This window comes from Canis aureus, chromosome 18 (assembly GCF_053574225.1).
Source record: "Canis aureus isolate CA01 chromosome 18, VMU_Caureus_v.1.0, whole genome shotgun sequence".
In the NCBI taxonomy this organism is placed as follows: Eukaryota; Metazoa; Chordata; class Mammalia; order Carnivora; family Canidae; genus Canis; species Canis aureus.
In genome coordinates this window covers 8,901,546-8,929,287 of record NC_135628.1, presented here as the reverse complement: position 1 = coordinate 8,929,287, position 27,742 = coordinate 8,901,546, and the positions used below count along the sequence as shown (strand labels likewise).

Here is a 27,742-nt window from a genome sequence, read left to right as displayed (position 1 = left end):
TTGGCACCTGCCTTCCATCCAGAGGTGATCCTGGAGTCCCGGGATCGAGTCCCACATCAGGCTCCCTGCATGGAGCCTGCTTCTCCCACTGCCTGTGTCTCTGCCTCTCTCTTTCTCTCTCTCATAAATAAATAAAATCTTAAAAAAAAAAAAAAAAAGAAAAGAAAATGCAGAGCTGTCTAGGAGCACCTCGGAAAATGCAGAACACCGTGATACCGGTATTTATAGTTCATGTTTGTTTTACCAGCTGTGAAATTCTCAGAAACCAACTCTTATCCCCGGTTGACCTCTTGGCAGGCCGACTTGTCAAAGGACTCACTCTTGTGCAGAATTTGTGACTCACGTGACACCGAATAGCCAGATCTTTCTAGTTCCTAATAGGAGAAATACCCACACTACACGACTAACTAGACTAAAGCACAGCCTTTTTTGGGGGGTAGGGGGCACACGGGGGGGGGGGGCAGAATCGCACAGCTCGATTACAGACATTGGTGACCGCTAACCTAATTAAACAGCTAAAACCTTGGAGGTGTTCCCGAGGCGGGCGTATGGGGGCGCCCGGCGGCGGCTGCACGGAAGCCGGGGGAGGTTAAGCAGGAGGCCAGCCGCGACCCAGAGATGAGCTAAGCGGATGGCGTGGCTCCCGGCTGGAAGCTGGCCGTCGTCACCAGGCATACTCGCTCCATTGCTCATCGCCGGGAACAACTCAGGCTATTCCGAGGCGGGGCCGCTGGGAAGTACGGGAGAGGTCACGAGTCGGGAGGCAGGAGGGAGCAGGAGCGTCCCCACCAAGGCGTACTACGTTTCCCAGAGGCCAGTGCGGCAGCGAAGACTTGCTCGCTGGGCCCCGCTGGCAGATTTGCGACATGGGATTGGTAGTCAGCGTCCCTCGGCCGCCGGAGGCGGGCCTCTGGTGGGGAGATCTATAGGGATTGGCTGGTCGGCGTTCGAGTCCCGCCCACATATGGTGACGACAGGCGGCGGTCTTGCTACTTAAGGCGTCGTGGCCCACACCGCCCCGCCTTAGCTCCCGCGCTAGAGAGAAACATGTATCGTTTCCGATCACAGCTCTTCACGGGGATTTCTGCTGCTGCCACCGCCCACTCGTACCCCCGCCGCTTCTCGCCTCTGTTGTTAGCCGAAGACTCGCCTCTTAGCCGCCCGCCGCACAGACGCACGAGTAAAAAGTGCAGCTCCATCGGCTGATCCTCGCTACGCTCCGAGTTTAGGCGGCACCGGGCGTCCCACGATGCCGAAGAATAAGAAGCGGAACGCTCCCCACCGCGGTGGCAGTGGTGGCAGCGGCTCAGGGGCAGCTGCAGCGACGGCGGCGACAGCAGGTAAAGGGGTGTCCCCGCCGCCGGCATCCCGGTGGCCGGCCGGGCCGGCTAGCTTCGGGCACCGTGGGATTTGTAGTTCCGTCCGTCTGGACGTAAGCGTCGGCCGGCCGCCTCTGCCTGGCTGGCGAACTACAATTCCCAGAGTGCCCTGGGGGGCGGTACCTCGCGCGATTTGGATCTGGCGTGCGAACCGAAGTCTTGGGCACCGGCCTTGGGGGCGGGGAGGGAGGGCGGAGGGCGGGGGGCGGCGCGAGTAGGTCCTGGGGCCTGAGAGTGGGTTGGGGTCCGGGGTGACGGGGCGCTGAGCGGCGGGGGCACCGTTTTCCCAAGCTGGTGCTCGCTCTTCGGAGCTCCCCCCTCCCCCCACGGAGGGTGGGGCCGAGCTAGGATGTGCGGCTTGGCTGTCAGTGGGCGCCTGCGGCCCCCCGACCGCGACCTGGGGTTCTCGGGGATGCCGAGCGTCCGGCGGGTTCGGCGGGGCTCCTGCGTCAGAGGCCCGGCCTCGCGCGGTGCGGCGGGGGACGCGGGGGACGCAGAGGCGCCGTGGCATCCCGTGGCATCCCGTGGCATCCCGGGGCGCTGCCTCCTGGGGAGCCCGCGAGTCCACCTGGCGGCGGGGCGGGGCGGGGCGGGGCCGCTGTCCCAGCCCAGGCTGTGCTGCTGCTGCTAACCGGCACCTGCGGAGATTCCCCCCCCCCCTGCAGCCGGCGGCCCGGCGACCTCCCCCCCCCCCCCCTTCCTTTGTGCTGTTCTCCCGTAGGCTCTGCGCCCTGAGGCCCGGACGGGCGACGTGTTGAGGAGCTCAGGTTGCAATTGTGGCCACGACCGTAGAGTGTGTGTGTGTGTGTGTGTGTGTGTGTGTGTGCGTGTGTGTGGTCTCTGCGAAGGTGAAGCTTTTCCTGGATGAGTAGGTGCTTCGATGAACAGTGATTCTCTCCTGCTAACTCTAGGCTTAAGGAGAAAGGACTTCGAAGCGGAAAGTCCTAGGAGGCGCGACCGAACTCAAATCGAGTGTTCAACCGGGTGAAATCATCCCATTTAGTAATTTTTTTTTTTTTTTTTTTTTGGTTGAGATTTTTGCAGTTAAGCATTGGAATATTCTCAGATTTGGGCCCATCGGAACTACTACTGGCCGTGAGGTGTTTGTCAACACAATTGCTAATCCGACCCTCCGAGTGATAGGCCTTCGTTCATTAGTAAACAGTCCAGTTTTTTGTTAAAGATCTCTGGAAAGTGGCATTTAAAACGCTTTCCTTGGGGGATCCCTGGGTGGCTCAGCGGTTTAGCGCCTGCCTTCAGCCCACGACCTTATCCTGGAGTCCCGGGATCGAGTCCCACGTCGGGCTCCCTGCATGGAGCCTGCTTCTCCCTCTGCCTGTGCCTCTGCCTCTCTCTCTCTTTCTCATGAATAAATAAAATCTTAAAAAATAAATAAATAAAACGCTCATGAATAAATAAAATCTTAAAAAATAAGTAAATAAAACGCTTTCCTTTAGGATTTATAGCAGCACGAGCACTTGTGTTCCTGCATTAAACATTGGCAATAGGAATGGGTTACCATACTTGAAGTTTTTCCCTTTTCTTCATATCGCTCCTTGATTGTATGCCCGCGGTCGGTATTCATGAAATTGGTTCGTGATCAAGATGTAAAATACAAAATTTGCTTGTTGCAGCGTCTCATTGCTGTGTGTGAATAGGGAATACCTCTGTTCTTTTCTGTATTTCAGCTTTTCCTTCTTCGTTTTATTTTCCTTTTAAGTTTTAACCTCTTGTTGGTGGAACAAACAATGATGAAACAACAAGCCAAAGTCAGGTTAAAAATTGTAACTGTGTTATTAGTGGCTTCCTCGATTTGCAAACAAACCTTTATTCCGTCTGAAGCTCCCAAGTTTCCTTCCTTCCTGGTACTAACAGAATAACCTCAGGTGGTGGTGGGGGCTGCCTTTCAAAATGTGCTTCCAGGCTCTTTCCTTATCTCCCATCAGCCTTATTGCTGTTGCTTTTTTTTTTTTTTTTTCAATATTTTCAGTAGAAAAGGTGAATTTAAACACTTGATTTAGCATATCTAAGCAAATAGAAAAGAATTCAATTAGTTTATAAAACTGTACAGGCAAAAAAAAAATAAAAAAACAAATAAAACTGTACAGGCTTTGAATATCTTTCGAAATTTAAACTAGAACTTGTTATCCGTGCTTCCCTCTGGTGAGTTGAGTATGCAGTGCGATTTATTTTTTAAAATCAGAATTTGGGGGTAACCCTGGGTGGCTCGGCGGTTTGGCGCCTGCCTTTGGCCCAGGGCACGATCCTGGGGTCCCGGGGTCGAGTCCCACATCGGGCTCCCTGCATGGAGCCTGCTTCTTCCTCTGCCTGTGTCTCTGCCTCTCTCTCTCTCTCTCTCTCTCTCTCTCTCACCCTCCCTCTCCCTCTGTCTTCTTCTCTCTCTCTCTGTGTCTATCATAAATAAATAAATAAATCTTTTAAAAATAAATCTGAATTTGGTTCCAAGTGCCTGTATTATTCAATAAATGAATAAATAACTGAGAAGAGATGGAAAGTTGTCACAAACTTGTGCTTTTCTAGCTGCTTACTTTGTTGGTATTTTTAAATATCTAGAAGAGTTGGGATTCAAATGAGATTTTAACATGTACAATCAAAAGATAACCAACTTTCCTTTCACTTCAGTTGATTTTCCATTTAATTCTCTTTTAAGTTAGTGAAAGGTTCTAGAAAGCTGATAAAATTGACAAGTATGCATACTTTCCATTGCACTTAATTTAAAGAAAGCATCTTTTATGAAAGAACCAAACCTTGTTAGTTAAGTAAACCTAAGAAATAAAGACTTCATGTGTCTAGAGTGCCACCTAATTAATATTACTTGAGATGGCAAGGTGGGTGACTTTGATCTAGGTATCAGGCATTCATACAGGGTTTTCTTGATTTTTTGGCTGTTTCTTTAACTTCTCTTTCTCTGGAGTCTTGGAAACTGAAACGGAGAGAAAGGAGCTGAGTAGGAGCTATATAGGAATACTCTTCTTGGCAGTTTAGAGGTAGACTGAATATGAAAAAAAAAATGAGTTGACTTGTGACTAGGTATTAGTAGTAGTAAACAGATGACTCTGAACTATCCCCATGACTTCAAATCATGAAGACAATGAAGATAGACCCAGAAATAGAGTATGATATCATAGGTCTTGGGTTGTTTATTCCTGCCCTAAGCACTCTGATTAATACATTATGGTATCTTGGCTTCTTTATGCTTTCCTACTTTGATTGGCAAAGTTACTCCTTTGGGATACCAAATAAATTTGAAGGCTGCTTGGCACCTTCTGTTGATTTAAAAATCAGCCAAATTCTCTCTCTTGATTTTTAAAAAACTCCAAAAACCCCTAAACTTAGCAAGCTTAAACCTAGAGGGTTAAAAAAAAAAACTTTTTTAAAGGTAATTAAGTGCCATGAATTTTTTGAATATAGGCACCTAGTGATATTTGATGCAATCTTTGACTTGATTGATAAGGAAAATTGGGCTCAGAGGTGAATCAGGTGACACAAAGTCACTTCGGGGGCAGAATTTGGAACTTACTTTAACTCCATGCTCAATGTAATTCATGACTGAGCATTACTTCTGTTAATATTAAATCCCCACAAAACAAAACATTACTATGGATTTATTTATTCATTTTTAATTAATTTGAGGAAAGATTCTAGTTTTAAAAAATTTTATTTTGGGGCACTTGAGTGGTTCAGTCAGTGGAGCATACGATTCTTGGTCTTAGCGTTGTGAGTTCAAGCTCCAAGTTAGGTATAGAGATAAATCTTTTTTTTAATATTTTATTTTTTAGTAACAGCCCTGATGTTTTTAAACTGTTGGGTTTGGGGATCCCTGGGAGGCGCAGCGGTTTAGCGCCTGCCTTTGGCCCAGGGCGTGATCCTGGGAGACCCGGGATCGAGTCCCACGTCGGGCTCCCGGTGCATGGAGCCTGCTTCTCCCTCTGCCTGTGTCTCTGCCTCTCTCTCACTGTGTGCCTATCATAAATAAATAAAAAATAAAAAAATAAATAAATAAAAATAAACTGTTGGGTTTGTTAACCTTTCTTTTAAAGATGAATTATCTAACAGGCTTTTATACTATATTAAAAACCAAAATTTCTATTTTACTCCTCCCCCCTTTTTAAAAAATATTTATTTATTTGAGAGTGAGCCTACACACGTGCCAGCGAGCAGGGGGAGGGGCAGAGAGAGAGAGAGAGAATCTCAAGCAGCAGACTGTGCACTGAGTCCAGAGCCCTACATGGGGCTTGATCCCAGAGCACGTCCTGAGTTGAAATGAAGAGTTAGATGCTTAATCAACTGAGCCACCCATTGCCCCTCCTTTTTTCCTCTCTTAATTCAAGTTATCTTTAAAACTACTGTCTCTTAATGTCTTAGTTCTTCACACATGGTGTGTAACTTAAAAATTAACCCATTTGCCATGTTTGTGTTTGCTAAGCTCATTCTCCTTGAAAAATAAACTTCTTATTCTCTAATTTCACACTCTATTTCTGGGTCTATTGTAGTTTTCATGATTTGAAGTCATGTTTTGGAGATCATTTTTTCAGCCATAATACCAGTTTTTGATACATTTCTGAAGTTGATGTATATTGTAAACAGTTGATGGTCTGAAAAACAGGTGAATTGACTTATTTAAGAATATTTATTTTTTTTGTAGCATAATCATCCCTTTTCTTAAATAAGGTTGGGTTTTTAGTGCTGGGTTTCTGCTAAGTAAATTTAAAAATTCTCAAGTTAAATATTTGAGCATATGGCAATACAGTTATTTACTTCCACTTTCTTTTACCTAATAGGTGGCCAACATCGAAACGTTCAACCTTTTAGTGATGAGGATGCATCGATTGAGACAATGAGCCATTGCAGTGGTTACAGCGATCCTTCCAGTTTTGCTGAAGATGGTATGAGTTTTAAATTTAAATGGACAACTTTAGATAAAAGGATGTTTTAGGTAGAAGAATTTTTAGAGTTAAGGCACACTATCACTGTTCCCTGCTTGTTTTCTACTTAAATTATAATGGTTAGTTTATATTATTCCTTAGGACCAGAAGTCCTTGATGAGGAAGGAACTCAAGAAGACTTAGAGTATAAATTGAAGGGATTCATTGACTTGACCCTGGATAAGAGGTAGGAGATACTGGAAATTCTGTTCATTCTGTGTGATTCTGATCAGCTACTACGTATATAATGTGCAGTTTTCTGATTTAACAATATGTTTTTCTAAGCTTGATTTATTTACTTTGGATGTTTTAATGTTTCTTATTCCTTTGGACTTTTAATGTTGATAGGAACATGCCACTAGAAATTAGATCGACTCAAGTTAGTCATTATTCTAGCATAATGGCATTAAACTATATATGATTACAACTGAAATAGATTTGTTGGATTCAAAGTTCTTCTTCAGCTAGAACAGGTAAACTTTGCTTTAAGCCTCTTTTCTGTTCATTATGTAGCAGACAGAAAAAAGAGCAAAGCTAAATTTTCATATTTCATAGTAGTTCTAGAGCTGACTTATAATAATTAAAAAGTCCCGAAGATTCACATATGAACTCTAGACTTTTGAAGCATCAAAAAAAGTGAGCTTACTTAAATATGTCATATAGAACATGTCTTTTATGTCTTTTGTGTAATAAGATGAATTATGGATAAAAATTAAATTAAAGAAAAATGGTTAGAGCTTGATGACAGCGATAGAGGGAAAAAAAATCTACAAATCTATGAAGAGAAATTGAGGGAAATAGTGAAGTTTTTACAAGTCATTGTCTTATGGTACACTCCAAATGGATCTTCTGTTTTTTGTTTTTTTTTTTGTTTGTTTGTTTTGTTTTAAATAGTGCGAAGACCAGGCAAGCAGCTCTTGAAGGCATTAAAAATGCACTCGCTTCGAAAATGCTTTCTGAATTGATTCTGGAACGAAGAATGACTTTGACAGACAGCATTGAGCGCTGCCTGAAGAAAGGTAACCTTCTTTTTGAGTCAGAGGCACCAAACTAAAAAGGGATTTGGTGCTTATTAAGGGAAATGGAAGACTGGCTCACTCTTTCAACTTTAGAGTTGTCAAGGAATATGCCATGCTAATTCAAATTAAAAATGAGACTTGTGAGAAGTGTTGTTTTTGTTTATGTAATAAACGGCTTGAAACTCGAATTGTGGATTGCCATCCTTTTTTGTATTGGAAGAGATGATCACCATTCTCATATATAAGAAAGTCTTGAAAACCTGTGTCAGATTTTCACAAAACTTATTATTAAAAAAGCCATTCTACTTCATTCTCCTGAAATTTAAAAAGTATTATAATCACATAGCTTATTTTCCCTTGCGGTTACTGAAAACATCAATTATACCTGTGAATGACATCATTTTTCAGGATATCCTTTAGAATATTTGAATTCTAGAATTCTGTGATAGAAATTCTAGAATTCATATTGTTGTGATCATAGAACTTTTAAGAATGAAGAGAGATCTGAAAGGTTAAGTCTGGTATTACTGGACTTCATTCAGCTTTAGGAACCACCAAAATTAAAACGACCTAGAGATGCCATGCCAGCATAATTATTTTGCCAAGTAAGAATATTGTGAGAATAATGACCTTCTGTCATTAGGTCTTTATTAACAAAATATTTCTAGTGTCAGAAATGTGGGAAGCACACGTGCTCTTTTAAATTGAATGAGCTTACTAGGTTATGTCCTTGTTTTTCTTATTTTACTTCAGTTGAAAGCTTTGTCATGAATGGGTATTTGGAAACCTTACATCTATTCCATCTCTCTCATTGTATGGAATAAAGGCCTAGGAAACGGGAGATTGGTCTAAGGTTATATAACTTCTTGTGGTATAGTTGAGCAGAGCCAACTTTTTTGAGATAGTACAAAGGCTTTGAGTTGTTTACGTTGGAACTATTTCCTATAATGGTAGCTGGATTAGATGACCTTTAAAAACTATATTCCGATCTGTTTATTTTATAAATTTTTAATTTGTCAGGTATTCATTTGGTGTCTGCAATTTCTGTATGGTCTTAATCCTTTATTTTTAACTTTATTGTTTTTTTCAAAAGCTTCTAATTATTTATTTGTGAGAGAAAGCATACACATGCAAGTGAGAGGGGAGAGAGGAACCCAGGGCTGGATCTCACAACCCTGAGGTCATGACTGAGCCAAAATAAGGGTTGGATGCTTAACCGTCAGAGCCACCCAGGTGCTCCAAGAATCATTTATTTTTAATTCCTTGTTTGTTTATATAAAAAAAAAAAAATTGGAGGAGGGGAAGCCCTGAAGGCTTAGTTTACTTCATAGGCTGGTTACATCTGAAATGCTTGAGCAATTAACTCAGGGACTACCTGAGCACTGTTCTGTGAGTACATGAAAGATTTGGAAGGTCAAGGCAGCTTGAAACATATTATTTTGCTGATTTGTTACACTACTCCCTAAAGAGCAGTGTTAATCTTCATTTCACTGCTGAAGAAATATGTTTTGAGAATAAGAATTGTAAGTCATTTGGCTAATAAGTGGTGGATCTAGGGTTTGAGTCAGGTCTGTTTCCAGAGTTTGAGCTCACTATATTTGCAGCTCATGTCAAAGTTTAGAACATATTATGGGATTTTATAAATGGTAGATGATAGTTTGGAATTGTACAAATTAGGGAAATTGCTCTTTTATTAAGTCTTCTCAAAATAATTTTTCATGTTTGCACCTTTGCTTTCTTATAGGTAAGAGTGATGAGCAGCGTGCAGCTGCAGCATTAGCATCTGTTCTTTGTATTCAATTGGGCCCTGGAATTGAAAGTGAAGAGGTTTTAAAAACTCTTGGACCAATCCTAAAGAAAATAATTTGTGATGGAACAGCTAGTATCCAGGCTAGGCAAACAGTAAGTATATGATTTTTTAAATTTCTAAACCTATCTAGGAATGACACCCAGATACTCTAATGAATGATCTAGGAAGGTTACATTTTTTTAAAATAGATTTTTTTTAAAGATTTTATTTATTTATTCATGAGAGATATACAGAGAGAGAGAGGCAGAGACACAGGCAAGAGGGAGAAGCAGGCTCCATGTAGGGAGCCTGATGTGGGACTTGATCCCAGGACTCCAGGAGCCGAAGGCAGGGGCTAAACCGCGGAGCCACCCAGGGATCCCAGAGTGAGCAGACTTAATACGACAATTGTTTTCTTAAATTTTCTGAGATGCCACAGACCATCCCAGATAGAGCAGATTTCTACGTCTTTGCAATCAAAGGGCATACTCTGATAGGAAATACTATCTTGAGTTATTTAGGATGATTGAAGAATAATTTTGATAGGAACTTAAATGATCTAGACAGTGTTTATTGGGTGGTTATTTTTTATTCTAAGAAATGTAATAGGTATTTAAAAAAAAATTGGCTGCTGTGGCCTATAAGTCCTTATGAAAAAGCTGAATGCTTTATTTCCATGGGTGGATTTGGGTATTAGATGTAGGAATCTGTAACTTGTGAGATACTCATCTAGTCATGTCATGGGATTTGAAAAACCTTTCATTCTCTAATTTGATATTTATCACCCATAACTTTAGATTGTGGGGTTTGTTTTTGGTGTGCTTTTGTGATTGTTACAAACATCCTTCTGGGTTTAGAAAGTGGATTTGGATCTTAATGGATCTTAAGAATCTTTATCTTAAGAATTTAATCTTAGTAGATTTGAATCTTAAGTTGTTTTCCTAAGAAAAAAACAGTTCAGGTTTAAAACTTTTTTAATACTGACTTTTCACATTAGCCTTCTCTTTAGTGTTACTTAAAGTAAATGGTGTTGATCTTTGTGTCTGATAAACCCTGAAATCTTAGTGGGCTTAATAAGTTTATTTCTTGCTCATATCACTGTGTAAGTGGGCAGAGTCCGTGGGTGGCTATTCTCGGCCCTACCTTTAGGTCCTCTGTATGGCAGCTAGGATGGCTAGGTGGGGAAAGAAAGAAGGCAGATAGATGCTCAGGCCACAACACATCACTTAGTGGCCCGTTGCTTGGTTTACCGACTATGTAGAGGCTGGGGATAGTTAACCTGTTTCGCCATAGGCAAAGAAATAGGATTTTGGTAACTTCATAGGAATCTCTGCCCTCTAGCAGTTAGTAATCCCCAAATAGCTAATTAAACTTTTGCTCTTTACATTTTTATCCCCTCTTTTTGGATTTTCATGCAACTTTTGAATCATGTGGGACGGTAGAGGTATTTTAAAATGCTCGACAGAAAACACTTGGGTAGATATTTGTAGTGAGCCGTTAATTTTTGTTACATGTGCGTTTGTTGTCTTTTTTTTAAATACATTTGATGCTTGCTGTGAATTAAAAAAAAATACTTGACAGCTAATGGGACTAATTAGCTTAGTTCTAATTGTTAAGCTACCTTTTTTTTTCACTTAGAGGCATCAAAAGAAGAGATGTGGTTTTGCCTCTGCTGCTTGCATAGAACAAGGATTTACAGATTGAAAGTTTTGAAAGTTGCCTTTACTGAGAATAATACCTAGACTACTTTTTAATTTTAGCTATGTTTAGTTTTTTTTTAAGATTTATTTATTTATTTATTTATTTATTATTTATGATAGACAGAGAGAGAGAGAGGCAGAGACAGGCAGAAGGAGAAGCAGGCTCCACGCCAGGAGCCCGATGCAGGACTCGATCCCGGGACTCCAGGACCACGCCCTGGGCCAAAGGCAGGCACCAAACCGCCGAGCCACCCAGGGATCCCCGCTATGTTTAGTTTTTACCAGGATGTAGTAAGAAAATAAAATTGTGATCCCAAGCAGATTAGTGCCACAAATGTCCTCATGATACCAGGCACTTGGGCATGTGAATGGTGACTTTAAAGACTTAATGCCTTAGTGGCACTCAGAACAGCACGAGAAAATTTAAAGTGAAGACGGAAATGGAGAATAAAAACTCACAAATTTTAAATTGTTTTCAGATGATTTATTTGTTGAGAACGGTGTTCTGAAAATTAATGGCTCTTTTTTTTTGTTGTAAGCAGATTGTATATAAATTTTGCTTTTTTTTTTTTTTTAATTTTGTATTCTGAGCTCCATTTTATTTGGTAACTTATACCTTGGTATGGTAGTCCTCTAGTGTAATCACTTGTTGAGCCCCCTCTTCCCCCTAACAAAAGGCAATTATAAGATTCCTGAACATTTTTCAACATATTCGGAAAAAAGTGAAATCTGAATCAATGAGATCCCTGTTTAGGTGGCAAGTTTGAGGACCTTTATTTGTTTATCTTTAAGATTTTATTTAACACAGAGAGAGAACCAGAGACTACAAGCCAGAGGGAAAGCAGAGTGGGAGAAAGAAACAGACTCCCCGCTGAGCAGAGAGCACTAGGTGGGGCTAAACCTCAGAACCCTGGGATCATGACCTGAGCCACCCAGATGCCCCAAAGACAATTATTTAAATTTTAGGAGATTTCTTCTCCAGGTGTGCTTATTTCTTGGAAAATGATTTTTTTTTTAGAAGTTTTCATAATAGGGTCTATGTAAAAACAGATGAATGTAAATGGTTTTCAGTGCTTCAAAACCTATAACAAACACTGTGTTTTTAAGGTTTTTAATAGAGTAGGCTTCTCTATCTCCAATGTGCAAACTTCATCTCTGTCTTTAAATTGGAGTTGGAAGTTTGAAAAGGGTCTGTTGGGTTAATGAAGGAAGACCTAGGAGAAATTGAATAACTTTCCTAAGGTCATACTCTCAGTTTGGTAGCAGAGTTTGGGTGAAACCCATTCCCCCCCCCCCCTTTTTTTTTTTTAAGATTTTATTTATTCATGAGAGACACAGAGAGAAAGAGAGGCAGAGACACAGGCAGAGGGAGAAGCAGGCTCCATGCAGGGGGCCCGACATGGGACTCGATCCCGGGTCTCCAGGATCACACCCTGAGCTGAAGGTGGCACTAAACGGCTCAGCCACCCGGGCTGCCCCATTTCCCCTAACTCTTGATCCTATGTTCTTTCTCTCTTTTTATTCATTTTTTAAAAAGATTTTATTTATTTATTTGAGAGCGAGAGAGAGCATGAGTGGGCATGGTGTGCAGAGGGAGAGGCAGAAGCAGACTCTACCGAGCAGGAAGTCCAACACGGGACTTCATCCCAGGACCCTGGGACCATGACCTGAGCTGAAGGCAGATGCTTAACTGACTGAGCCATCCAGGCACCCCTCTCTCTTTTCATTCTATATTTGGGACCAGTGTAGTCGTGTAGTTGAGAAAACTTCCACATCGAATTCTAAAAGCAAGAAGATGCAGAAATAATAAGAAAATTACAAATACTAATGTCTGTATTTACTTTTTTTTTTTTTTTTTAGTGTGCAACTTGCTTTGGTGTTTGCTGTTTTATTGCTACAGAAGACATTACTGTAAGTAGAAAACCCTTGACTCTACTTATTTGCACATTTCAAATTTAAGGTGGTTACCTTATTTCATGTTCTTTATTTTTATTTTTTTATTTCATGTTCTTTTACATTAGGAGCTGTATTCAACATTGGAATGTTTGGAAAATGTCTTCACCAAGTCCTATCTAAAAGAGAAAGACACTAATGTTATTTGCAACACCCCTAATACAGGGCTTCATATCAGCTCGCTTCTTGCGTGGACATTATTATTGACCATATGCCCAATCAGTGAAGTGAAGAAAAAGCTCGAGATGTATGCACTCTTAGTTTCATATTTTATAAAAACAAAATTTATTGGCATAATTCATTGTGTTTACACAGTAATGACTGTTTTTTAGGCATTTCCATAAACTTCCAAGCCTCCTCTCTTCTGATGATGTCAACATGAGAATAGCTGCTGGTGAATCTTTGGCACTTATGTTTGAATTGGCCAGAGGGATGGAGAGTGTAAGTATCTGATGGATAGAGGAAAAAGATTGTGTCGCAGGGACCATTATTCTATCATTATCTTCATAATGAAGAATTTGATGATAACCTTGGAGTACGGCCACCTTGAGAATCAAGTGATTGCCCTGCCTCTTGGCAGTGGTGATACAATAATTTTTTTTTTTTTTAAGATTTTATTTATTTATTCAGGAGAGACACAGAGAGAGAAAGAGAAAGGCAGAGACATAGAGAGGGAGAAGCAAACTCCATCCATACAGGAGTGCCTTGTGGGACTTGATCCTAGGACCCCAGAATCATGCCCTGGGCCGAAGGCAGCCCCTAAACTGTTGAGCCATGCTGGCGTCCCGGATACAATAATTTTAAGAGCATATACCGGTAGGGGTTGGTAGAACAACATTTGATTATAGTTAGTTAATTACACTTAACTCTTGCTATCTAGAGAACTCAAGTTTAGGGACACTGTTCCTCGTGGAGAGAGTTGTTTACTGCAGTCTGTATGGATCTGCTGGGATTTCTCAGACACAGGGCACAGTAAGGTGATTGAGGCACGGATGCTTTATAATAAATGTCAAACAAATGGATGAGATACTAAATTGACATGAGTTTGAGATCCGATGAGTTTAGTCACTGTTGTTTAACTTCTCTGAGCCAAAGCTAGGAGCAAACATGGCCCTTTGGACTAGGATGTGTGCTTTGCAGTCCCCCCCACTGTCCATGGATATTTGTTACATCCATTTGGCTCTCAAAGGTATTTGAGTTTGTAATGGGTGATCAGCTTTACCAGTTTGCCTGGCTCTGTTCCAGGATTAGCACTGAGTTCTCTGTTCCAGGAAACCTTTCATCTTAGGCTAACGGGGGACATTTGGTCACCCCATTTCACGTCCCCTGTTTTGAAGCTTGGGTTACTTATTAGCTACTTTTTAGTGTAGGAACAAAGACTATATTTCTGGAATGAAACCTTCTCTGGAGTTAAAGATGTCATTTAACAGTTAATAATTCATTCCATTCAAGTCCTATGTTTAGAAATATCCGAGACACGTCTTTTTTAGGCTTCCCCCAGCCTATCCCCTTTTCTTTGAAGGATAGCAGGTAGGAATGGAAAGAAGTTATTAATGCTTTCAGTAGCAAATGAATCTGCTTATTTGAGAAATTGGACTAAAGTTTAGCAATCAATCTAATTTTATTGAGCTAGTTAATGGCTCCTTAACCTCAAGGCATAGAAGCCAGATGTCCCAATTTTTTAATCTTCTGTTTTTCTACTGGCTAGAAATGGTAATTTCTTCTCTTTTTCCTTTGAAGTGTATCTTAAAAGTAAAGTGATAATGCAGTTTAAATGATACATGTTGAATTTTTAAAAAATTTCATAAACATACATTTATTATTGCCCACGTATTGTATATTCTCTGGGTTTAATAAATCATATAAGATAGCTAGGGGAACTCTGATCAAATTAAACATGTTTGGATAAGTCCTTGTCTAAGGACAAAAATGAATGGATTACAAAACAGAACCTAGTGTTCTGTTTGCTATTTTTGTTAAGCTTTTTCAAAGGAGCCAGTGTGTGGTGGTGGTGGTGGGAGTAGTTATAGGGTGTTCAAAAAATTAATTAAACCAAGTGTTCATGTATATATAGGCTCATTTAAATTAGGGTTTTGGTAGCAAATTCATAGCATTGAAATATTCAGAGCCTTTTGCTAACATAGTTTTAAGTGGACATGAGGAATTAGGAGTTGTTTGTGAGAGCTCTCTAGTGCATTATGCATGTTTGTTCTATAACCAAACTGGTAAGAGCGTACTCTGCGTCACTCTCCCAAGTTCAAATCTCTTTTTCCACCCTTACTAGTTGGATGATGTTGAGCAACTTCTCTATGCCTCAGTATCAGTATATTTAAGATGGAGAATAAAATAGTAACTACCTCATGGGGTTGTTGAGAACATAGGATAGATACAGTGTAAGCGGTAGCTATTGTAACTGTTCACTAAAGTGAGGATTACGTCCCCCTCTTTGGCAGTCATCTTTTAGTAGTGGCCTTTTAGGAGCTCTCTAGGATAATCTGTAATAAGATAGACTATTTACCGGGCAGAGTTAACAGATCTTGGCAGCCACATAACATACTGACTCAGGAAAATATACCAAAATATAGTGTAGACAGACCTTCCCCAATTCCTTTTTTATCCCCCACCTAACCTGCGACAGGGGAGGTGCTGCAGGAAGGAGGGGAGGTGCTGCAGGAAGGAGGCCGACCCACACACCCCCTTGTGTGTTAATGATTACGCTATTTTCTTTTTATTATTGCTAAGAGTTAAGGTATGTGTCTCCGAGAGCCCGGTTTTCATTTGTCCCTGGGTGAATAGTTTTACTGTAGAGTTATCCTAAACTCCAATAAATTGGCTTTTGGATGCTATTTTATGGACTATTTTTTATGTTTTACATTTTCTTTTTAATGCCCAAAAAGGTTATGGAGAAATTTCCCTACAGTACTTAACATTTATTTTTCCAAGTTAGTGCTATTGAACTCCGTGATTCAGACTGTAAAACTAGATTGAGTTTTACTGATTGCAGGGGTCGTTTACAGTGGGTTTTTTCAACTGTGCATGTTGATATATTATTGGGCTGGATAATTTTTTGTTGGAGGGGAGTCAAACCAAGGTAGTAGCAAATAGTAATATATTTCGTGGCTTCTCTTCAAAGGGGATTAAAATATTTTCTCTTAGCTTGAGTAATTTAATTACTTGAGTTGCGCACTTGATTTAAAGATTTTTTAGAAATGAGGGTGCTTTAGGCATTACTGATAGCTTGTACTTTTAGAATAAGAATATTTGGAATTCTGGGGATGTGTGCTTTGGGGACTGAAGAGTGCCAAAGAATAGACGTTGTTATCGTATTTGTGGTATCTTCACTGAACTTTGAAATCTCAGAAATGTCTTGGATATGGTAGGAGCACAATAAGCATTTGTTGAATGTATCTGGATATACTTGGGAGGGGAATGTTAATTGTTTAGTGGGAGTATATCATCTTGTAGTCAGCATTTCTGGATTAAAATTTTTGCATGATATTATAAATGCTTTAACGTGTGCCTGTATGCCAAGATCTCTAAAGAGCTCAGAGATAATGTGATTCTTCTACCCCTGCTAGGTATTCTTTGTTAGCTAGGAAAGGTTGGGGGTGGAAAAGAACCCAAATAACGAACTAAACAAAATTGTTTTTCCTGACCAGGACTTCTTTTATGAAGACATGGAATCTTTGACTCAGATGCTTAGGGCTTTGGCTACAGATGGAAACAAGCACCGTGCCAAAGTGGACAAGAGAAAGCAGCGGTCAGTGTTCAGAGACATCCTGAGGGCAGTGGAGGTAGGTCTCTTAATGCTCTCTCTAATGGCTACTCCTTTTTTTTTTTTTTTTTTTTTTTTTTTAAGTAGACTCCATGCCCACTGTGAGGCTTGTACTCATCATTACCTTGAGATCAAGAGTCAGTATGCTCCACCAACTGAGCCAGCTAGGCGCCTGCTACTCATTTTGAAATGAGATTGTTTTAGGCTAACCTGGACAATTGGGTCATTTTTTTTTTTAATTTTACCTTTCATCAAAATAATTTTCTCATTTTAAACCTGGAGTAGGTTTTTAACACAGACATAAAGACAGCTTTTTTTTTTTTTTTTTTTTTAAGATTTTATTTATTTATTCACGAGAGACTCAGAGAGAGGCAGAGACACAGGCAGAGGGAGAAGCAGGCTCCATGCAGGGAGCCCGATATGGGACTCGATCCTGGATCCCAGGATCATGCCCCGAGCCAAAGGCAGACGCTCAGTGCTGAGCCACCCAGGTGTCCCAACAACTTTTTTTTTTTTTAAACTAAGGAAAATTTAATTCTGACACATAAAGGTACTTTTTTTTTTATGTTAAAAAATAAGATTCATAGTTTACAAAAGTGTATTTCAGGTGGTTGTACTTGCCATCATTTAAGCTGTGGTACTTAGCACGTACATACTAAGTACAGTGCTTTTTATGGATAGTAAATTATTTCCTACCCCTCAGTACTTTTAAGGAAAGACCTTTGTATTCTCCCTAGGAAGCCTAGGTGCTAAAAACTGAAATAACAAAGAAGCGTTTATTTTTTTTAATATTCTTTTTTTTTTTTTTTTTAGATTTTATTTATTCATGAGAGACACAGAGAGAGGAGTAGAGACATAGGCAGAGGAAGAAGCAGGCTTCTTGCAGGAAGCCCAATGTGGGACTCAATCCCAGGACCTCAGGATCACTACCTGAGCCAAAAGCAGATGCTTAATCACTGAGCCACCCAGGGATCCCAAACCCAGTGTTTAAATAAGGGTTTAAAATCATCTGATGCTTGAGAACCTTGTACAGTGTTCTAACCTATCATCTGATGCTTGAGAACCTTGTACAGTGTTCTAACCTGTTTCTATCTGCCTGGCAAAGAAATTGATTTAGAAACCTTCAGGGATTTGAACAGAATGCATGGTTAAAAGGAACTGTAGGATAAGAGCAGTTTTACTGTGGAGAATATAAAATTTTTTGTTTGTTTTGTTGGCCAGGTAAGAAATATTTCTTGGATATAAAGAATAAATATCTGGGTTTCTTGCTATATCTGATAGAGCAGTTCAGTTAAGAATGTCACCAAAGAGTCATTAACTTGACACGTATATGAAAATTTAGAATGGGAATTTAAAATAAAGATGCTAAGGCAGGTGCAGTTTTGAAATGTTGCAGTGATTCTCATACATAGCCTGCTTAAGAACTACTTTCTTCTAAAGCCTGGGGTATAAAATAGTTTAGAGATCTTCTGGGATCTAAACATTTTGGTTAATGCTAACTGTCATTTCATTACAGTAATATTGTATATTTACTCTGGTTTTTTATAATGTAAAAAACAAAACAAAATCCTCAAACTTGAGCAGACATCTATATTAACAATTGATCCCTTTGGTTTTAAAATTTTAGTGTGGCTGTATCCCCAAATTAAGCTGTTTTCTTGAATAATTACAAACTACGCCTCTCTTGGGATGTTGCCTCTAAAGAGAAGATAATGGTGTGTTGTGGGTTTTCTGGATTAGACCTGACGTCACATTTTCTGTCTGGATGCATCCTCTCTGGATAATAGATTTTTTTTAAGAGTCAAAACAGGATGTGAGCAGACCCTGTGACAAACCCCTCAGCCTAAGCCACCCACAGCACATGGCACTGATTCTTCTTAGACACAAGCCAGATCTCCGTGTCCACCAGCTCTAACAGGTCTCTGTGTGCCTGTCGCTCTTGCCCAGCACCACTCAGTGAAAGCGTTTTCTTGGCCTCGTGATTCTGACCTGTGGTGCTCTCCCTCCCAGGCCTTATGCACCCTCTCCTCTCCATCTCAGGATTTCTGCTTCTCCCCTTCCATTTGACTGGCTTCCCTGTGCTCTGCCTCAGTGCACCTGCCAATGAAAAAGGTCTGTCCTCACAGCCTTGCTAAGTGTTTTTGTTTCTTTGCTTAGAGGAGAATTTTCCCTTTTAGGTGTAGTTATTGGTGCTTTTATCATTTCTTTTCCTCCAGAAATCTTTCCTTAAGCTCATGTATTTCTTAAATCAGCAAGCAATATGTTAGGTCCCTTGACATTCAGTTTTCTTATTTCATTTCCATTATAACACTTAAGCAACAGAATTATCTTTTTAAGGAAAAACAGACTAAAGGCATAGTTAAAGATCAGTAAGTAGCATAGCTGGAATTTGAACCTACTGTGCTGTCTTTCAACTGTGTCAAGTGCTGCTGATCGGGCAAGGGACAAAGAATCAAAGTGTCAGTGGGCTTTGTCAGGTAGGTCATTGGTGATGACCTTTATAAGTGCAGCTTCAGCAGAGTGATGGCAGAAAAACATGATGGAAGTGAATTGAAGAGTGAATGGAAGTGAAGAAATGGGAGATGGTCTTTTTTTTTTTTTTTTTTTTTTAAGATTTTATTTATTTATTATTGAGAGAGAGAGAGAGAGACAGGCAGGCAGAGGGAGAAGCAGGCTCCATGCAGGGAGCCTGACGAGGGACTCAATCCCGGGTCTCTAGGATCACACCCCGGCCGCTGAGCCACCCCGGCTGCCCAGAAGATGGTCTTTTGAAAAATGGATTGTAATTGAAACGGGAAGAGAGTTGATCAGTGGACTGGGGGGAGGGTTTGTTATTGTGTCTTGTTGAAGATGCTGGATCAGTTTATGGGAGAAGGAACCCATGGAGAGGGAACATTTGAAAATATAAACGAAAGATTGAGAGTGTGATGTAAACAGTATGATTTGCCTTGAACTGGAGAGATTTAGGAGAGGAGTAGGTAAGGGTGCGGATGAGTTAGGAGGGAGTTCTTTCCTGGTGTGTTAGTATTTTCTGAAATACGGACGGCTGAAATAGTAGAACCCTTGTGGGTTTCTTTGAACTGTTGTGACAGACCAGGCACTGTATGAGGCTCACAGGTTTATCTCACACATCTAACAACTGTGGTACAGGCAGGGAAAGCCCCACCTGACAAGCAGGGGCATAGACCCAAAGCAGTTAAATTACTTACCAAATTGACAAGCCGGCAAGTTGTTAAGTCTAGAGTTCACGTTCTTTTCTCCCATATTACATGCCGTGTCTGCTGACAAAGAAAGGAGCTAGGTAGATGTGGGGAAAGCAGTTGGCGTGCTCAGGTTCCATCTCCTTTCTCCCGTCCCTGTGGTGATCCACTGTTCGCTACCTGCTTTCTCTTCATAGTCCTCATTCATCAAACAATGGAGCGGCCAGGTCTTTTTCATCCCAGGTCTGCCCCTATTCTGGGTGACTCCTCTGTGTTTTGAAAAACCCTATTCTGTATTTGGTACAATGATCTTTACATTTTCTCTATTTCCGTTCACTTGATTCCCTCTCAGAAATTATCTTCTGGCAAAATTGTTCCATCTCTAAAGTCTTAAACTCAGTTGTTCCCTCTCCTTTCCTCCTCCCTCCCTCCTTATTGTTAGAGAGTGAAAGCTGAATGAGCACAAGCAGAATGTGAGAGGGAGAGGGAGAAGCAGACTTCCCAGCCCATGCGGGGCTTGATCCCAGGACCCCAGGATCATGACCTGAGCTGAAGGCAGACGCTTAACCGACTGAGGCACCCAGGGATGCCCCCTCTCATTTTCTTAGTAAACCTGCTCTTAGACCCTTGGAGTCGTCTAGTTGGTGGTCCTTTATTTTTTGGTTGGTGTCTTAACCCCATTTGTCTTCTCTTGATCCCTTCCCTTCTCAGTACCATCGCTGGCGTGTGGGGACATCTTGTCTTCTGACTTGTCTTGCAACCTCCTCCTTCTCCCTCCCCATCTTACCCCCCATTGGCAGATCAGTACAGATATCTGATTTTTTTCCTTCAAGTTTATCAAGTGCTCTTGAAATTTAAAGACATTCACAACAATGTGGTTTTGCCAGTATTATTTATCTGAACTCAGTTGTGCCAAGTCTATGACAACTTGGCAAGTTTTACACCCTTATATTAGGATAGTACTTTCTAGTCTATTCACATCTCAGGGATGGAGGTATCAGGTTTAAATCATCTTTTCTTACCTCAGCATGTAAATGTGTCTATTTAGAAATTATATTTATGTATCTCTTCAAGCCATCTTAATTTCTCTTAATATTTTGGTTGTTTTGTTGGCTAGGAACGGGATTTTCCAACAGAAACTGTTAAATTTGGTCCTGAACGAATGTATATTGATTGCTGGGTCAAAAAACACACCTATGACACCTTTAAGGAAGTTCTTGGATCAGGGATGCAGTATCATTTGCAGGTGAGTGAGTGACTTCTCTGTGTGTTTGCTTTTAAATTAGGGAGCATTTGACGGGATAAGCACGGGTGTTATGCTATATGTTGGCAAATCGAACTCCAATAAAAAAATATACAAAAAAATGAGAGAGCAGCTTTAAATGTTCTCTTAATGGGCTTTTGAAGTTGGTTGTGCAGAATACTTTCAGCAGGATACAGAACTATAATTTATTTATTTATTCATTTATTTATTTATTTAGATTTCATTTATTCATGAGAGACTTTTTTTAAAAGTAAAATTGAGTAAATAAACTGTTCTTTTTGTATTGTATAAATCGGGTGGATCATCTATAAATTTAGTAGAGCACTGTTGCTTTCCTCATAACTTTGTCGGATTCGAGGCATTGGAAACAGTTTAGTCTTAGAAACAGAAAATAAGTGACCTGAGTGCTTATTTATAAGCTCTGCATAACTTCCGTTAATCAGATTTCACTCTGTGTAATAAAAAAAGAGCTGGTATTTAATAATGAGCCTTATTTCCTTTCTGTTTTACCAAAGTCCAATGAATTCCTTCGTAATGTATTTGAGCTTGGACCCCCCGTGATGCTTGATGCTGCAACACTTAAAACAATGAAGATCTCTCGTTTTGAAAGGGTAGGTTTTGTTTTTGTTCTCCTCAAGACTAAATGCATTGAAGAAAAGCAGAGCCAAAGCTTTGATTCTCCCAGGTGGGGGGGAGGGTATTTAGTATTTAGTCTGGGCTAAATAGGTATTTAGTGGAGTCTGGGCTTACAGTGCTTCATGCTGTATCAGACACAGAACAGCTGTATGAAAATTGTAGAAACTTTACTGCGTCTAGAGTATGGAGGGGTGATAATGAATAATTTTATCCATAATCCCATTAACGTAGAAATTCTCTCCCTTTCTTGTTCTGTTAGCCTTTTATATTTAAGAATAAGTCCATAGTGCTTTTATATCTGACAACTAAACCTACTTAATAAGTACCAGATTCATTTTGCAAGTTAAGGAAATATGTGCTCAGAGAATTTGTAACATTCCTCAAAATTTCCTTAACATTTCAAAATTCTTAATTATATTTTTATGTTTTTACCGAGGTGAAATTCATATAACATGAACTATTTTAAAGTGTACAATTCAGAGCATTTAGTACACTCAACAATGTTTTGCAACTGTCTGTCTAGTTTCAAAATATTTTCATCGCTGGGAAAGGAAACCTAAACCCCTTAAGCATTCACTTCCCATTCTCTCTCCCACTTCCCCCCAGCTGCTGTCAGCCGCTAGTGTGCTTTCTGTCTCTGCATTTACCTATTTTGGATATTTCTTATGAATAGACTCATGTATCGTGTGACCTATTGTAGGCTTTTTTCATTTCGCGTAAGGTTGCCAAGGGTCATCCATGTTCTAGCGCACACCAGTACTTCAGTCCTTTTTGTGGCTGAATGAAACCCCATTGTGTGGCTGACACCACATGATTATCCAGTCATCCATCCATTGATGGACATTTAGCTTGTGTCCAGTTTTGGGCCATTGTGAATAGTGCTGCTATGAACATTTGCGTACAAGTTTTTGTTAGAACAGCTGTTCTCAGTTCTTCTAGGTTTATACCTAGGAGCAGAGTTGCAGGGTCATATGGTAGTTCTGTGTTTAACTTTTTAAGGAACTGTTTTCTGTAGGGACTGATTTTGCATTGCGATCAGCAGTATATGAGTATTCCAATTTCTATGTCCTTATCAACACTTGTATTGTGCCTTTTTTTGTTTTTGTTTTAAATTATAGCCATATTAGTGGGTGTGAAGTGCAACATTTTTGTATATATATGTACATATATATATATATATATATATATATAATTTTTATATATATATATAAAACTTTTTTAAAGAATTTGCTTGTTTGAGAGAGTGTGCTCAGGAGCGTGTGAGTTGGGGGAAGGGCAGAGGCAGAGAATCCCAAGCGGACTCCACCCTGAGCAAGAAGCCCAATGCCAGGCTTGATCTCATAATCCTGAGATCATGACCTGAGCCAAAACCAAGAGTAGGAGCTTCACTGACTGTGCCACCCGGGTGCTCCTGAAGTGCTTAATTAGATTTATAGACTTTTTATAGTTAATCATTTATATGGCCATGTAATTGATTGTTGGGTATTTTAATATTAGTATCTTTACATACTATTTCTCTTTTGAAATTTTTCTCTTCACATGGGGATATGGGGCTGGATTACTACTTTTTCATATGTACTGCCAAATTACCTTCTAAAGTTATTCTATCATTTTGAATTGTTTCTAGTAATGAACAAAGGCACATAGCAATTACACACATTCTTGACAGCATTGAGTTTTAGGATTTAAAAAAATTTTTTGGTTTAATTGGCATCGAGATGGAAGCTTATTGCTTTTTTCCATGTTCTTTTAATTAATTGGATATTTTGCTCACTTTGGTTCATGATTTGTTTTTGCTTTGATCAGATGAAATGATGCATTTTTTTTAACTTTTTGTTGGAATTTTCTTGGTATTTTACATATTTGATTAATATTTTTTCTTAATACAGAATAGCTATCATCTATTATGTGTTTTCCCCCTTGTTCTTTTTGTGTATGTGTTTTATAAACATTTAAAATATTGATAAAGTTGAGTTAGCTCATTTCTTTCCTGTGATTTTTGTTCATCCTTTTCTTTATCAGGATACCTTAAGCTTTAGTGATCCACATGTGTTTTCCTTTCCTCCATTTCAGCACCTGTATAACTCTGCAGCCTTCAAAGCTCGAACAAAAGCTCGAAGCAAATGTCGAGATAAGAGAGCAGATGTTGGAGAATTCTTCTAGATTTTCAGCACTTAAAGACCACTTTCTAATATATATTTTTTTTAATTTCTAATGTATTTAAACTAGAGACAGTTTTTATCTTGGGTCAACATAGATAGCTTTTGTAGCAGCAGGGGTTATATTATAATTTAATGTACAATATTGCAAATGGTGAGTTCTGATTATTAAATATTCTCTGTAAATCATTAAACATAAATAAAGTGTAATGTTTGGGCATTTTCTATTTATGAGAGAACAAAAATACAGTATTTCACAATGAGGAAAACTATTACCCAAGGTTAAATTTCTTGATTGTGGTTGTCCAAAAATATTGATTATAATGGTGTAAATATACGAGGCATTTAACTTAAGATGTTAGGCAAGTTCTGAATACAGTTTTGGGAGCTAGTTCTTCTGGAAAAGCTGCTATATTTTAATTTTTAAATGGAACCTAATTTAATTTTGTCACTGGGATCAACAGAATTACACTACGAGACCTTACAGCTGCACTTAAAGGTCATTCAGTCCAGCTGTTGGGAGTTCATGAAGAATTAGCATACGCCAGAAAGGCTGCTAACCTTGACCTCTGAGGGTACTAACACATTTTATCTGCTATATTCTTGTATTTTGAAATAAAGATTTTTCACATAAGAAGTGCTTCTTTTCTAATAGAAATAGTTATGAGTTTCAAGTAGAGTTCACAGTGACCAATCTAGATAGGGAGTGAGACAAAACTTGCTTTGTATATTTGGACGCATAAGAATAAATGAAAAAAATGTAGCCATGTCACCGGGAGTAGTACTGTAGAATAATAGTGTAGTATATCATTGGGATTCTAGTTACTGATTTCTTTGGTATTAGTGTAGAAAACAGTAATAAGAGGGCGGTTGAAGCATGTACACTGTAGAGAAGAACCCAAGTCAGTGAAGGTGCTTCCCAAACTAGCGTTCTTCCTCTTTCTCCTCCTCAACACCTCCTGGGAGGTCTGATGTGACCCCTCCCTGCACACGCGGTGGCCTGTGGAGTCTCTCTGCCTCTGGGAGTCTGCGTCCCATCCCTCAGCTCCGGTGCCGGGGAAGACCACCTTGGAATCCAGAACTTGAGTCTGCGTGCTTTCACCTCCTTGTACTCCCAAGTAGCTTAGAACCTTGGAAAAGAGATTGCAAGGAGTGTTTTTCCCCCGTAAATCTTCAGTTGCCTGTATGTATATACCTTTAAATAATGAGTTATTAAAGTGATCTATGTACATAGCTCAGTGGTGTTGCGAGGACGGTAAGGGAGAACGCTCCTTGCTCTGTCCTTTTCTCGGGGGACATTTCAGACTTGAGGTTTCTGCTAGTGCTTTGGCTTCAGACTTCTAAGTAATAGTCTTATGCTGCTTATTTATTAATTTACTGTGTTTAGGCGTCTGACAGCTTCCCATTTGATACATGAAGATTTCTGCCTTTTTACTTTTTTCCCATTCTCCAGTATTTTTGCATTAAATTGGCATCATTGCATTATAGTGACCAAATTTCTATGTTCCTTCCTGAACTAGTTTACTGTGCTTCCATTTCCATTCTCAACATTTGGTCTTGGTTTTACATACACATCACCACTGCTTCCAAAACAGCCCCAAATATGTAAAACTTAAAATTATTTTCAACTGGTCAAAGCTCAACTGCATACTTAGTTGTTTCAGTCTAAACTAATTGGTCTCATTCATGTATACAGCTGTTTCCTGAGACTTCACCCTGTGATTTGTTTTCCTCTCATGTTGGGAGTCTGCGTTTCCTGGACCCTCTGTCTTTGTTACTAGATTATTTGCTAAAGTGGAACACTTCCTTCAATAACTCCGGTGATGGGTACAGGGGAGGTCAGTTACTTCTAAGAGTACTACATGTCTGAAAGGTAGCATGGCTTGGTATTTAAATTTTAGCTAGATCATCAAATTAAGAATTTCGAAGGCATTGCTCTATTCTAATTAAAGCATTGTGATGTGTAATTTTTATTCCTGACTTGTTTTTTTGTTAGGGGCTCTTTAGTGTTCTTCTAAAATTGTGTGATACTGTGCTTTGGTGGCCTCCGGCAACCCGGAAAGTATTTGTAAGTTCTTAACCCTGCCCTGCACTGTCCTCCTCACTGCCTTCGCCAAAAAAACCCAACTGAATGCGCACACGTTTTGTGTGTGAACCCCATGACCTACTAGAGCTGCTGGATTGAGCCTCTGGCCTTACTTTTCATTCATTAATTTTTCTTTCTGGGAGATTTCTAGAACAGTTTCCCAATCTTCATGAAATTACCTTCCTGTATTTAGCTCCTTACCTGTTTCCTCGAATTCTAGAGCCTGCCAAGATTCTGCACCTCCCCCATCAGTGATGGGCCTCTGGAGGTCTGCTAAGGCAGATTAACAACCACTAGCTCTTCCGTATTCAGCACATTTGTTGAAATCTTGTTCAGCATTGTTTCTTTCAATTTTCATTCTTGTAGTATTGTAATTTTTATTCCTATTCTGCTTTTTTTACTGGGGTTTTAGGAGGAAGACGAGAGAAATGAGTTAATCTACATATTAAATTTATAGATGGGTACATTTTTTTAATAAATTTATTTTTTATTGGTGTTCAATTTGCCAACATATAGAATAACACCCAGTGCTCATCCCATCAAGTGCCCCCCTCAGTGCCCATCACCCAGTCACCCCCACCCCCGCCCACCTCCTTTTCTATAGATGGGTACGTCTTCATGAAATTTATTTATGGGTGATTGCTCAACAAGGATTACTGGGGATTCAGTGTATAAAAATGTTTGAGTTTTCTTGAAAGTAGTAAAACAGTGTATGATAGACGAGCTTATTCCTTGATTCTTTGTTATTCCTGCTGGTTTAAAGGAATTTTAAATGGTCCCTGCCTACTAAGTTCTTTATTTTGAGGCTCAAGCTTTAATTTTGGAGCATCCAGCATTCCATGATTCAAGTCTCTAATGGCATTGACTGAATTTCCTGGGGTTTGAATCCAGATAAAGTATTGAAATAAAAATTAAATACTTTTTTTTTTTAAGATTTTATTTATTTATTCATGAGAGAGAGAGAGGAAAAGACACAGGCAGAGGGGGAAGCAGGCTCCATGCAAGGAGCCTGTCATGGGACTCGATCCCGGGACTCCAGGATCATGCCCTGGGCTGAAGGCAGATGCTCAACCACTGAGCCACCCAGGGATCCCCCAAATTAAGAAATACTTAAAATGCCCCCAGACAAAACAATTCAGGTGAGAATACCTATTTTCTTCTGGTAACTCTGAACTCTTCTTGATGTGGTCTTTCAGGTATGTAATAGATAAAATGAGGTATGTTATCTTGCTTTGTTAAGTGGTTCTCCAGAACTGGAGACAATTGGTCATAAGCCATAAAAACTTTCATCCCCTTCACTGGCTTCAAATAATGGTTTTATTCAGATTTGTGGTGTAAGGATTGCTTAGGCTCCATCTTCTTCATCCCTGAAGGGGAAATGATACGTCACAGGCTTGTAAGGTTATAGGAGAGAGAAAAACACAGTAAATGCTCAAAATGAGGCTATCCTATTTCTTCAAAGGTTCGATGGTTTAAGATAGATCAGATAGTTGGAAGATTATGTCAAAAACAGGTTCATAAAAAAAAAAAACAGGTTCATAACAGCAAACACATTCTCATTTTTCAAGGAATTTGGCATAGTTTTTTTATTTTTTTTAAGATGATTTATTCATGACAGACACGGAGAGAGAGCAAGAGAGGCAGAGACACAGGCAGAGGGTGAAGCAGGCTCCCTGCCGGGAGCCCGATGTGGGACTTGATCCGGAGTCTCCAGGATCATGCCCTGGGGCTGAAGGCGGCGCTAAACCGTTGGGCCACCCGGGCTGCCCTTGGCATAGCTTTTTAATGTATAATATACCTCTGAGAAGACAGAGGTTACATCATTTTCCTCCATGA

The 27,742-nt window shown here is 40.0% G+C and overlaps 2 protein-coding genes across 2 annotated transcripts; both read left to right on the top strand.

The window, feature by feature from the left end:
* The first annotated feature begins 998 nt into the window (after positions 1 to 998).
* Positions 999 to 1,206, top strand: LOC144288554 (uncharacterized). The gene has a single exon (XM_077856138.1). It carries the CDS (start codon positions 1,048 to 1,050, stop codon positions 1,204 to 1,206), a length of 159 nt encoding a protein of 52 aa, XP_077712264.1. The 5' UTR covers positions 999 to 1,047.
* On the top strand, positions 1,207 to 25,787 carry IFRD1 (interferon related developmental regulator 1). Its single transcript, XM_077856137.1, has 12 exons — positions 1,207 to 1,340; positions 6,182 to 6,286; positions 6,428 to 6,512; positions 7,220 to 7,344; positions 9,089 to 9,246; positions 12,694 to 12,744; positions 12,855 to 13,033; positions 13,119 to 13,227; positions 16,446 to 16,580; positions 20,879 to 21,007; positions 21,541 to 21,636; positions 23,735 to 25,787. The coding sequence occupies exons 1-12, from the start codon at positions 1,250 to 1,252 to the stop codon at positions 23,822 to 23,824; spliced, it is 1,353 nt and encodes a 450-aa protein (XP_077712263.1). The 5' UTR covers positions 1,207 to 1,249; the 3' UTR covers positions 23,825 to 25,787.
* Positions 25,788 to 27,742: the final 1,955 nt, after the last annotated feature.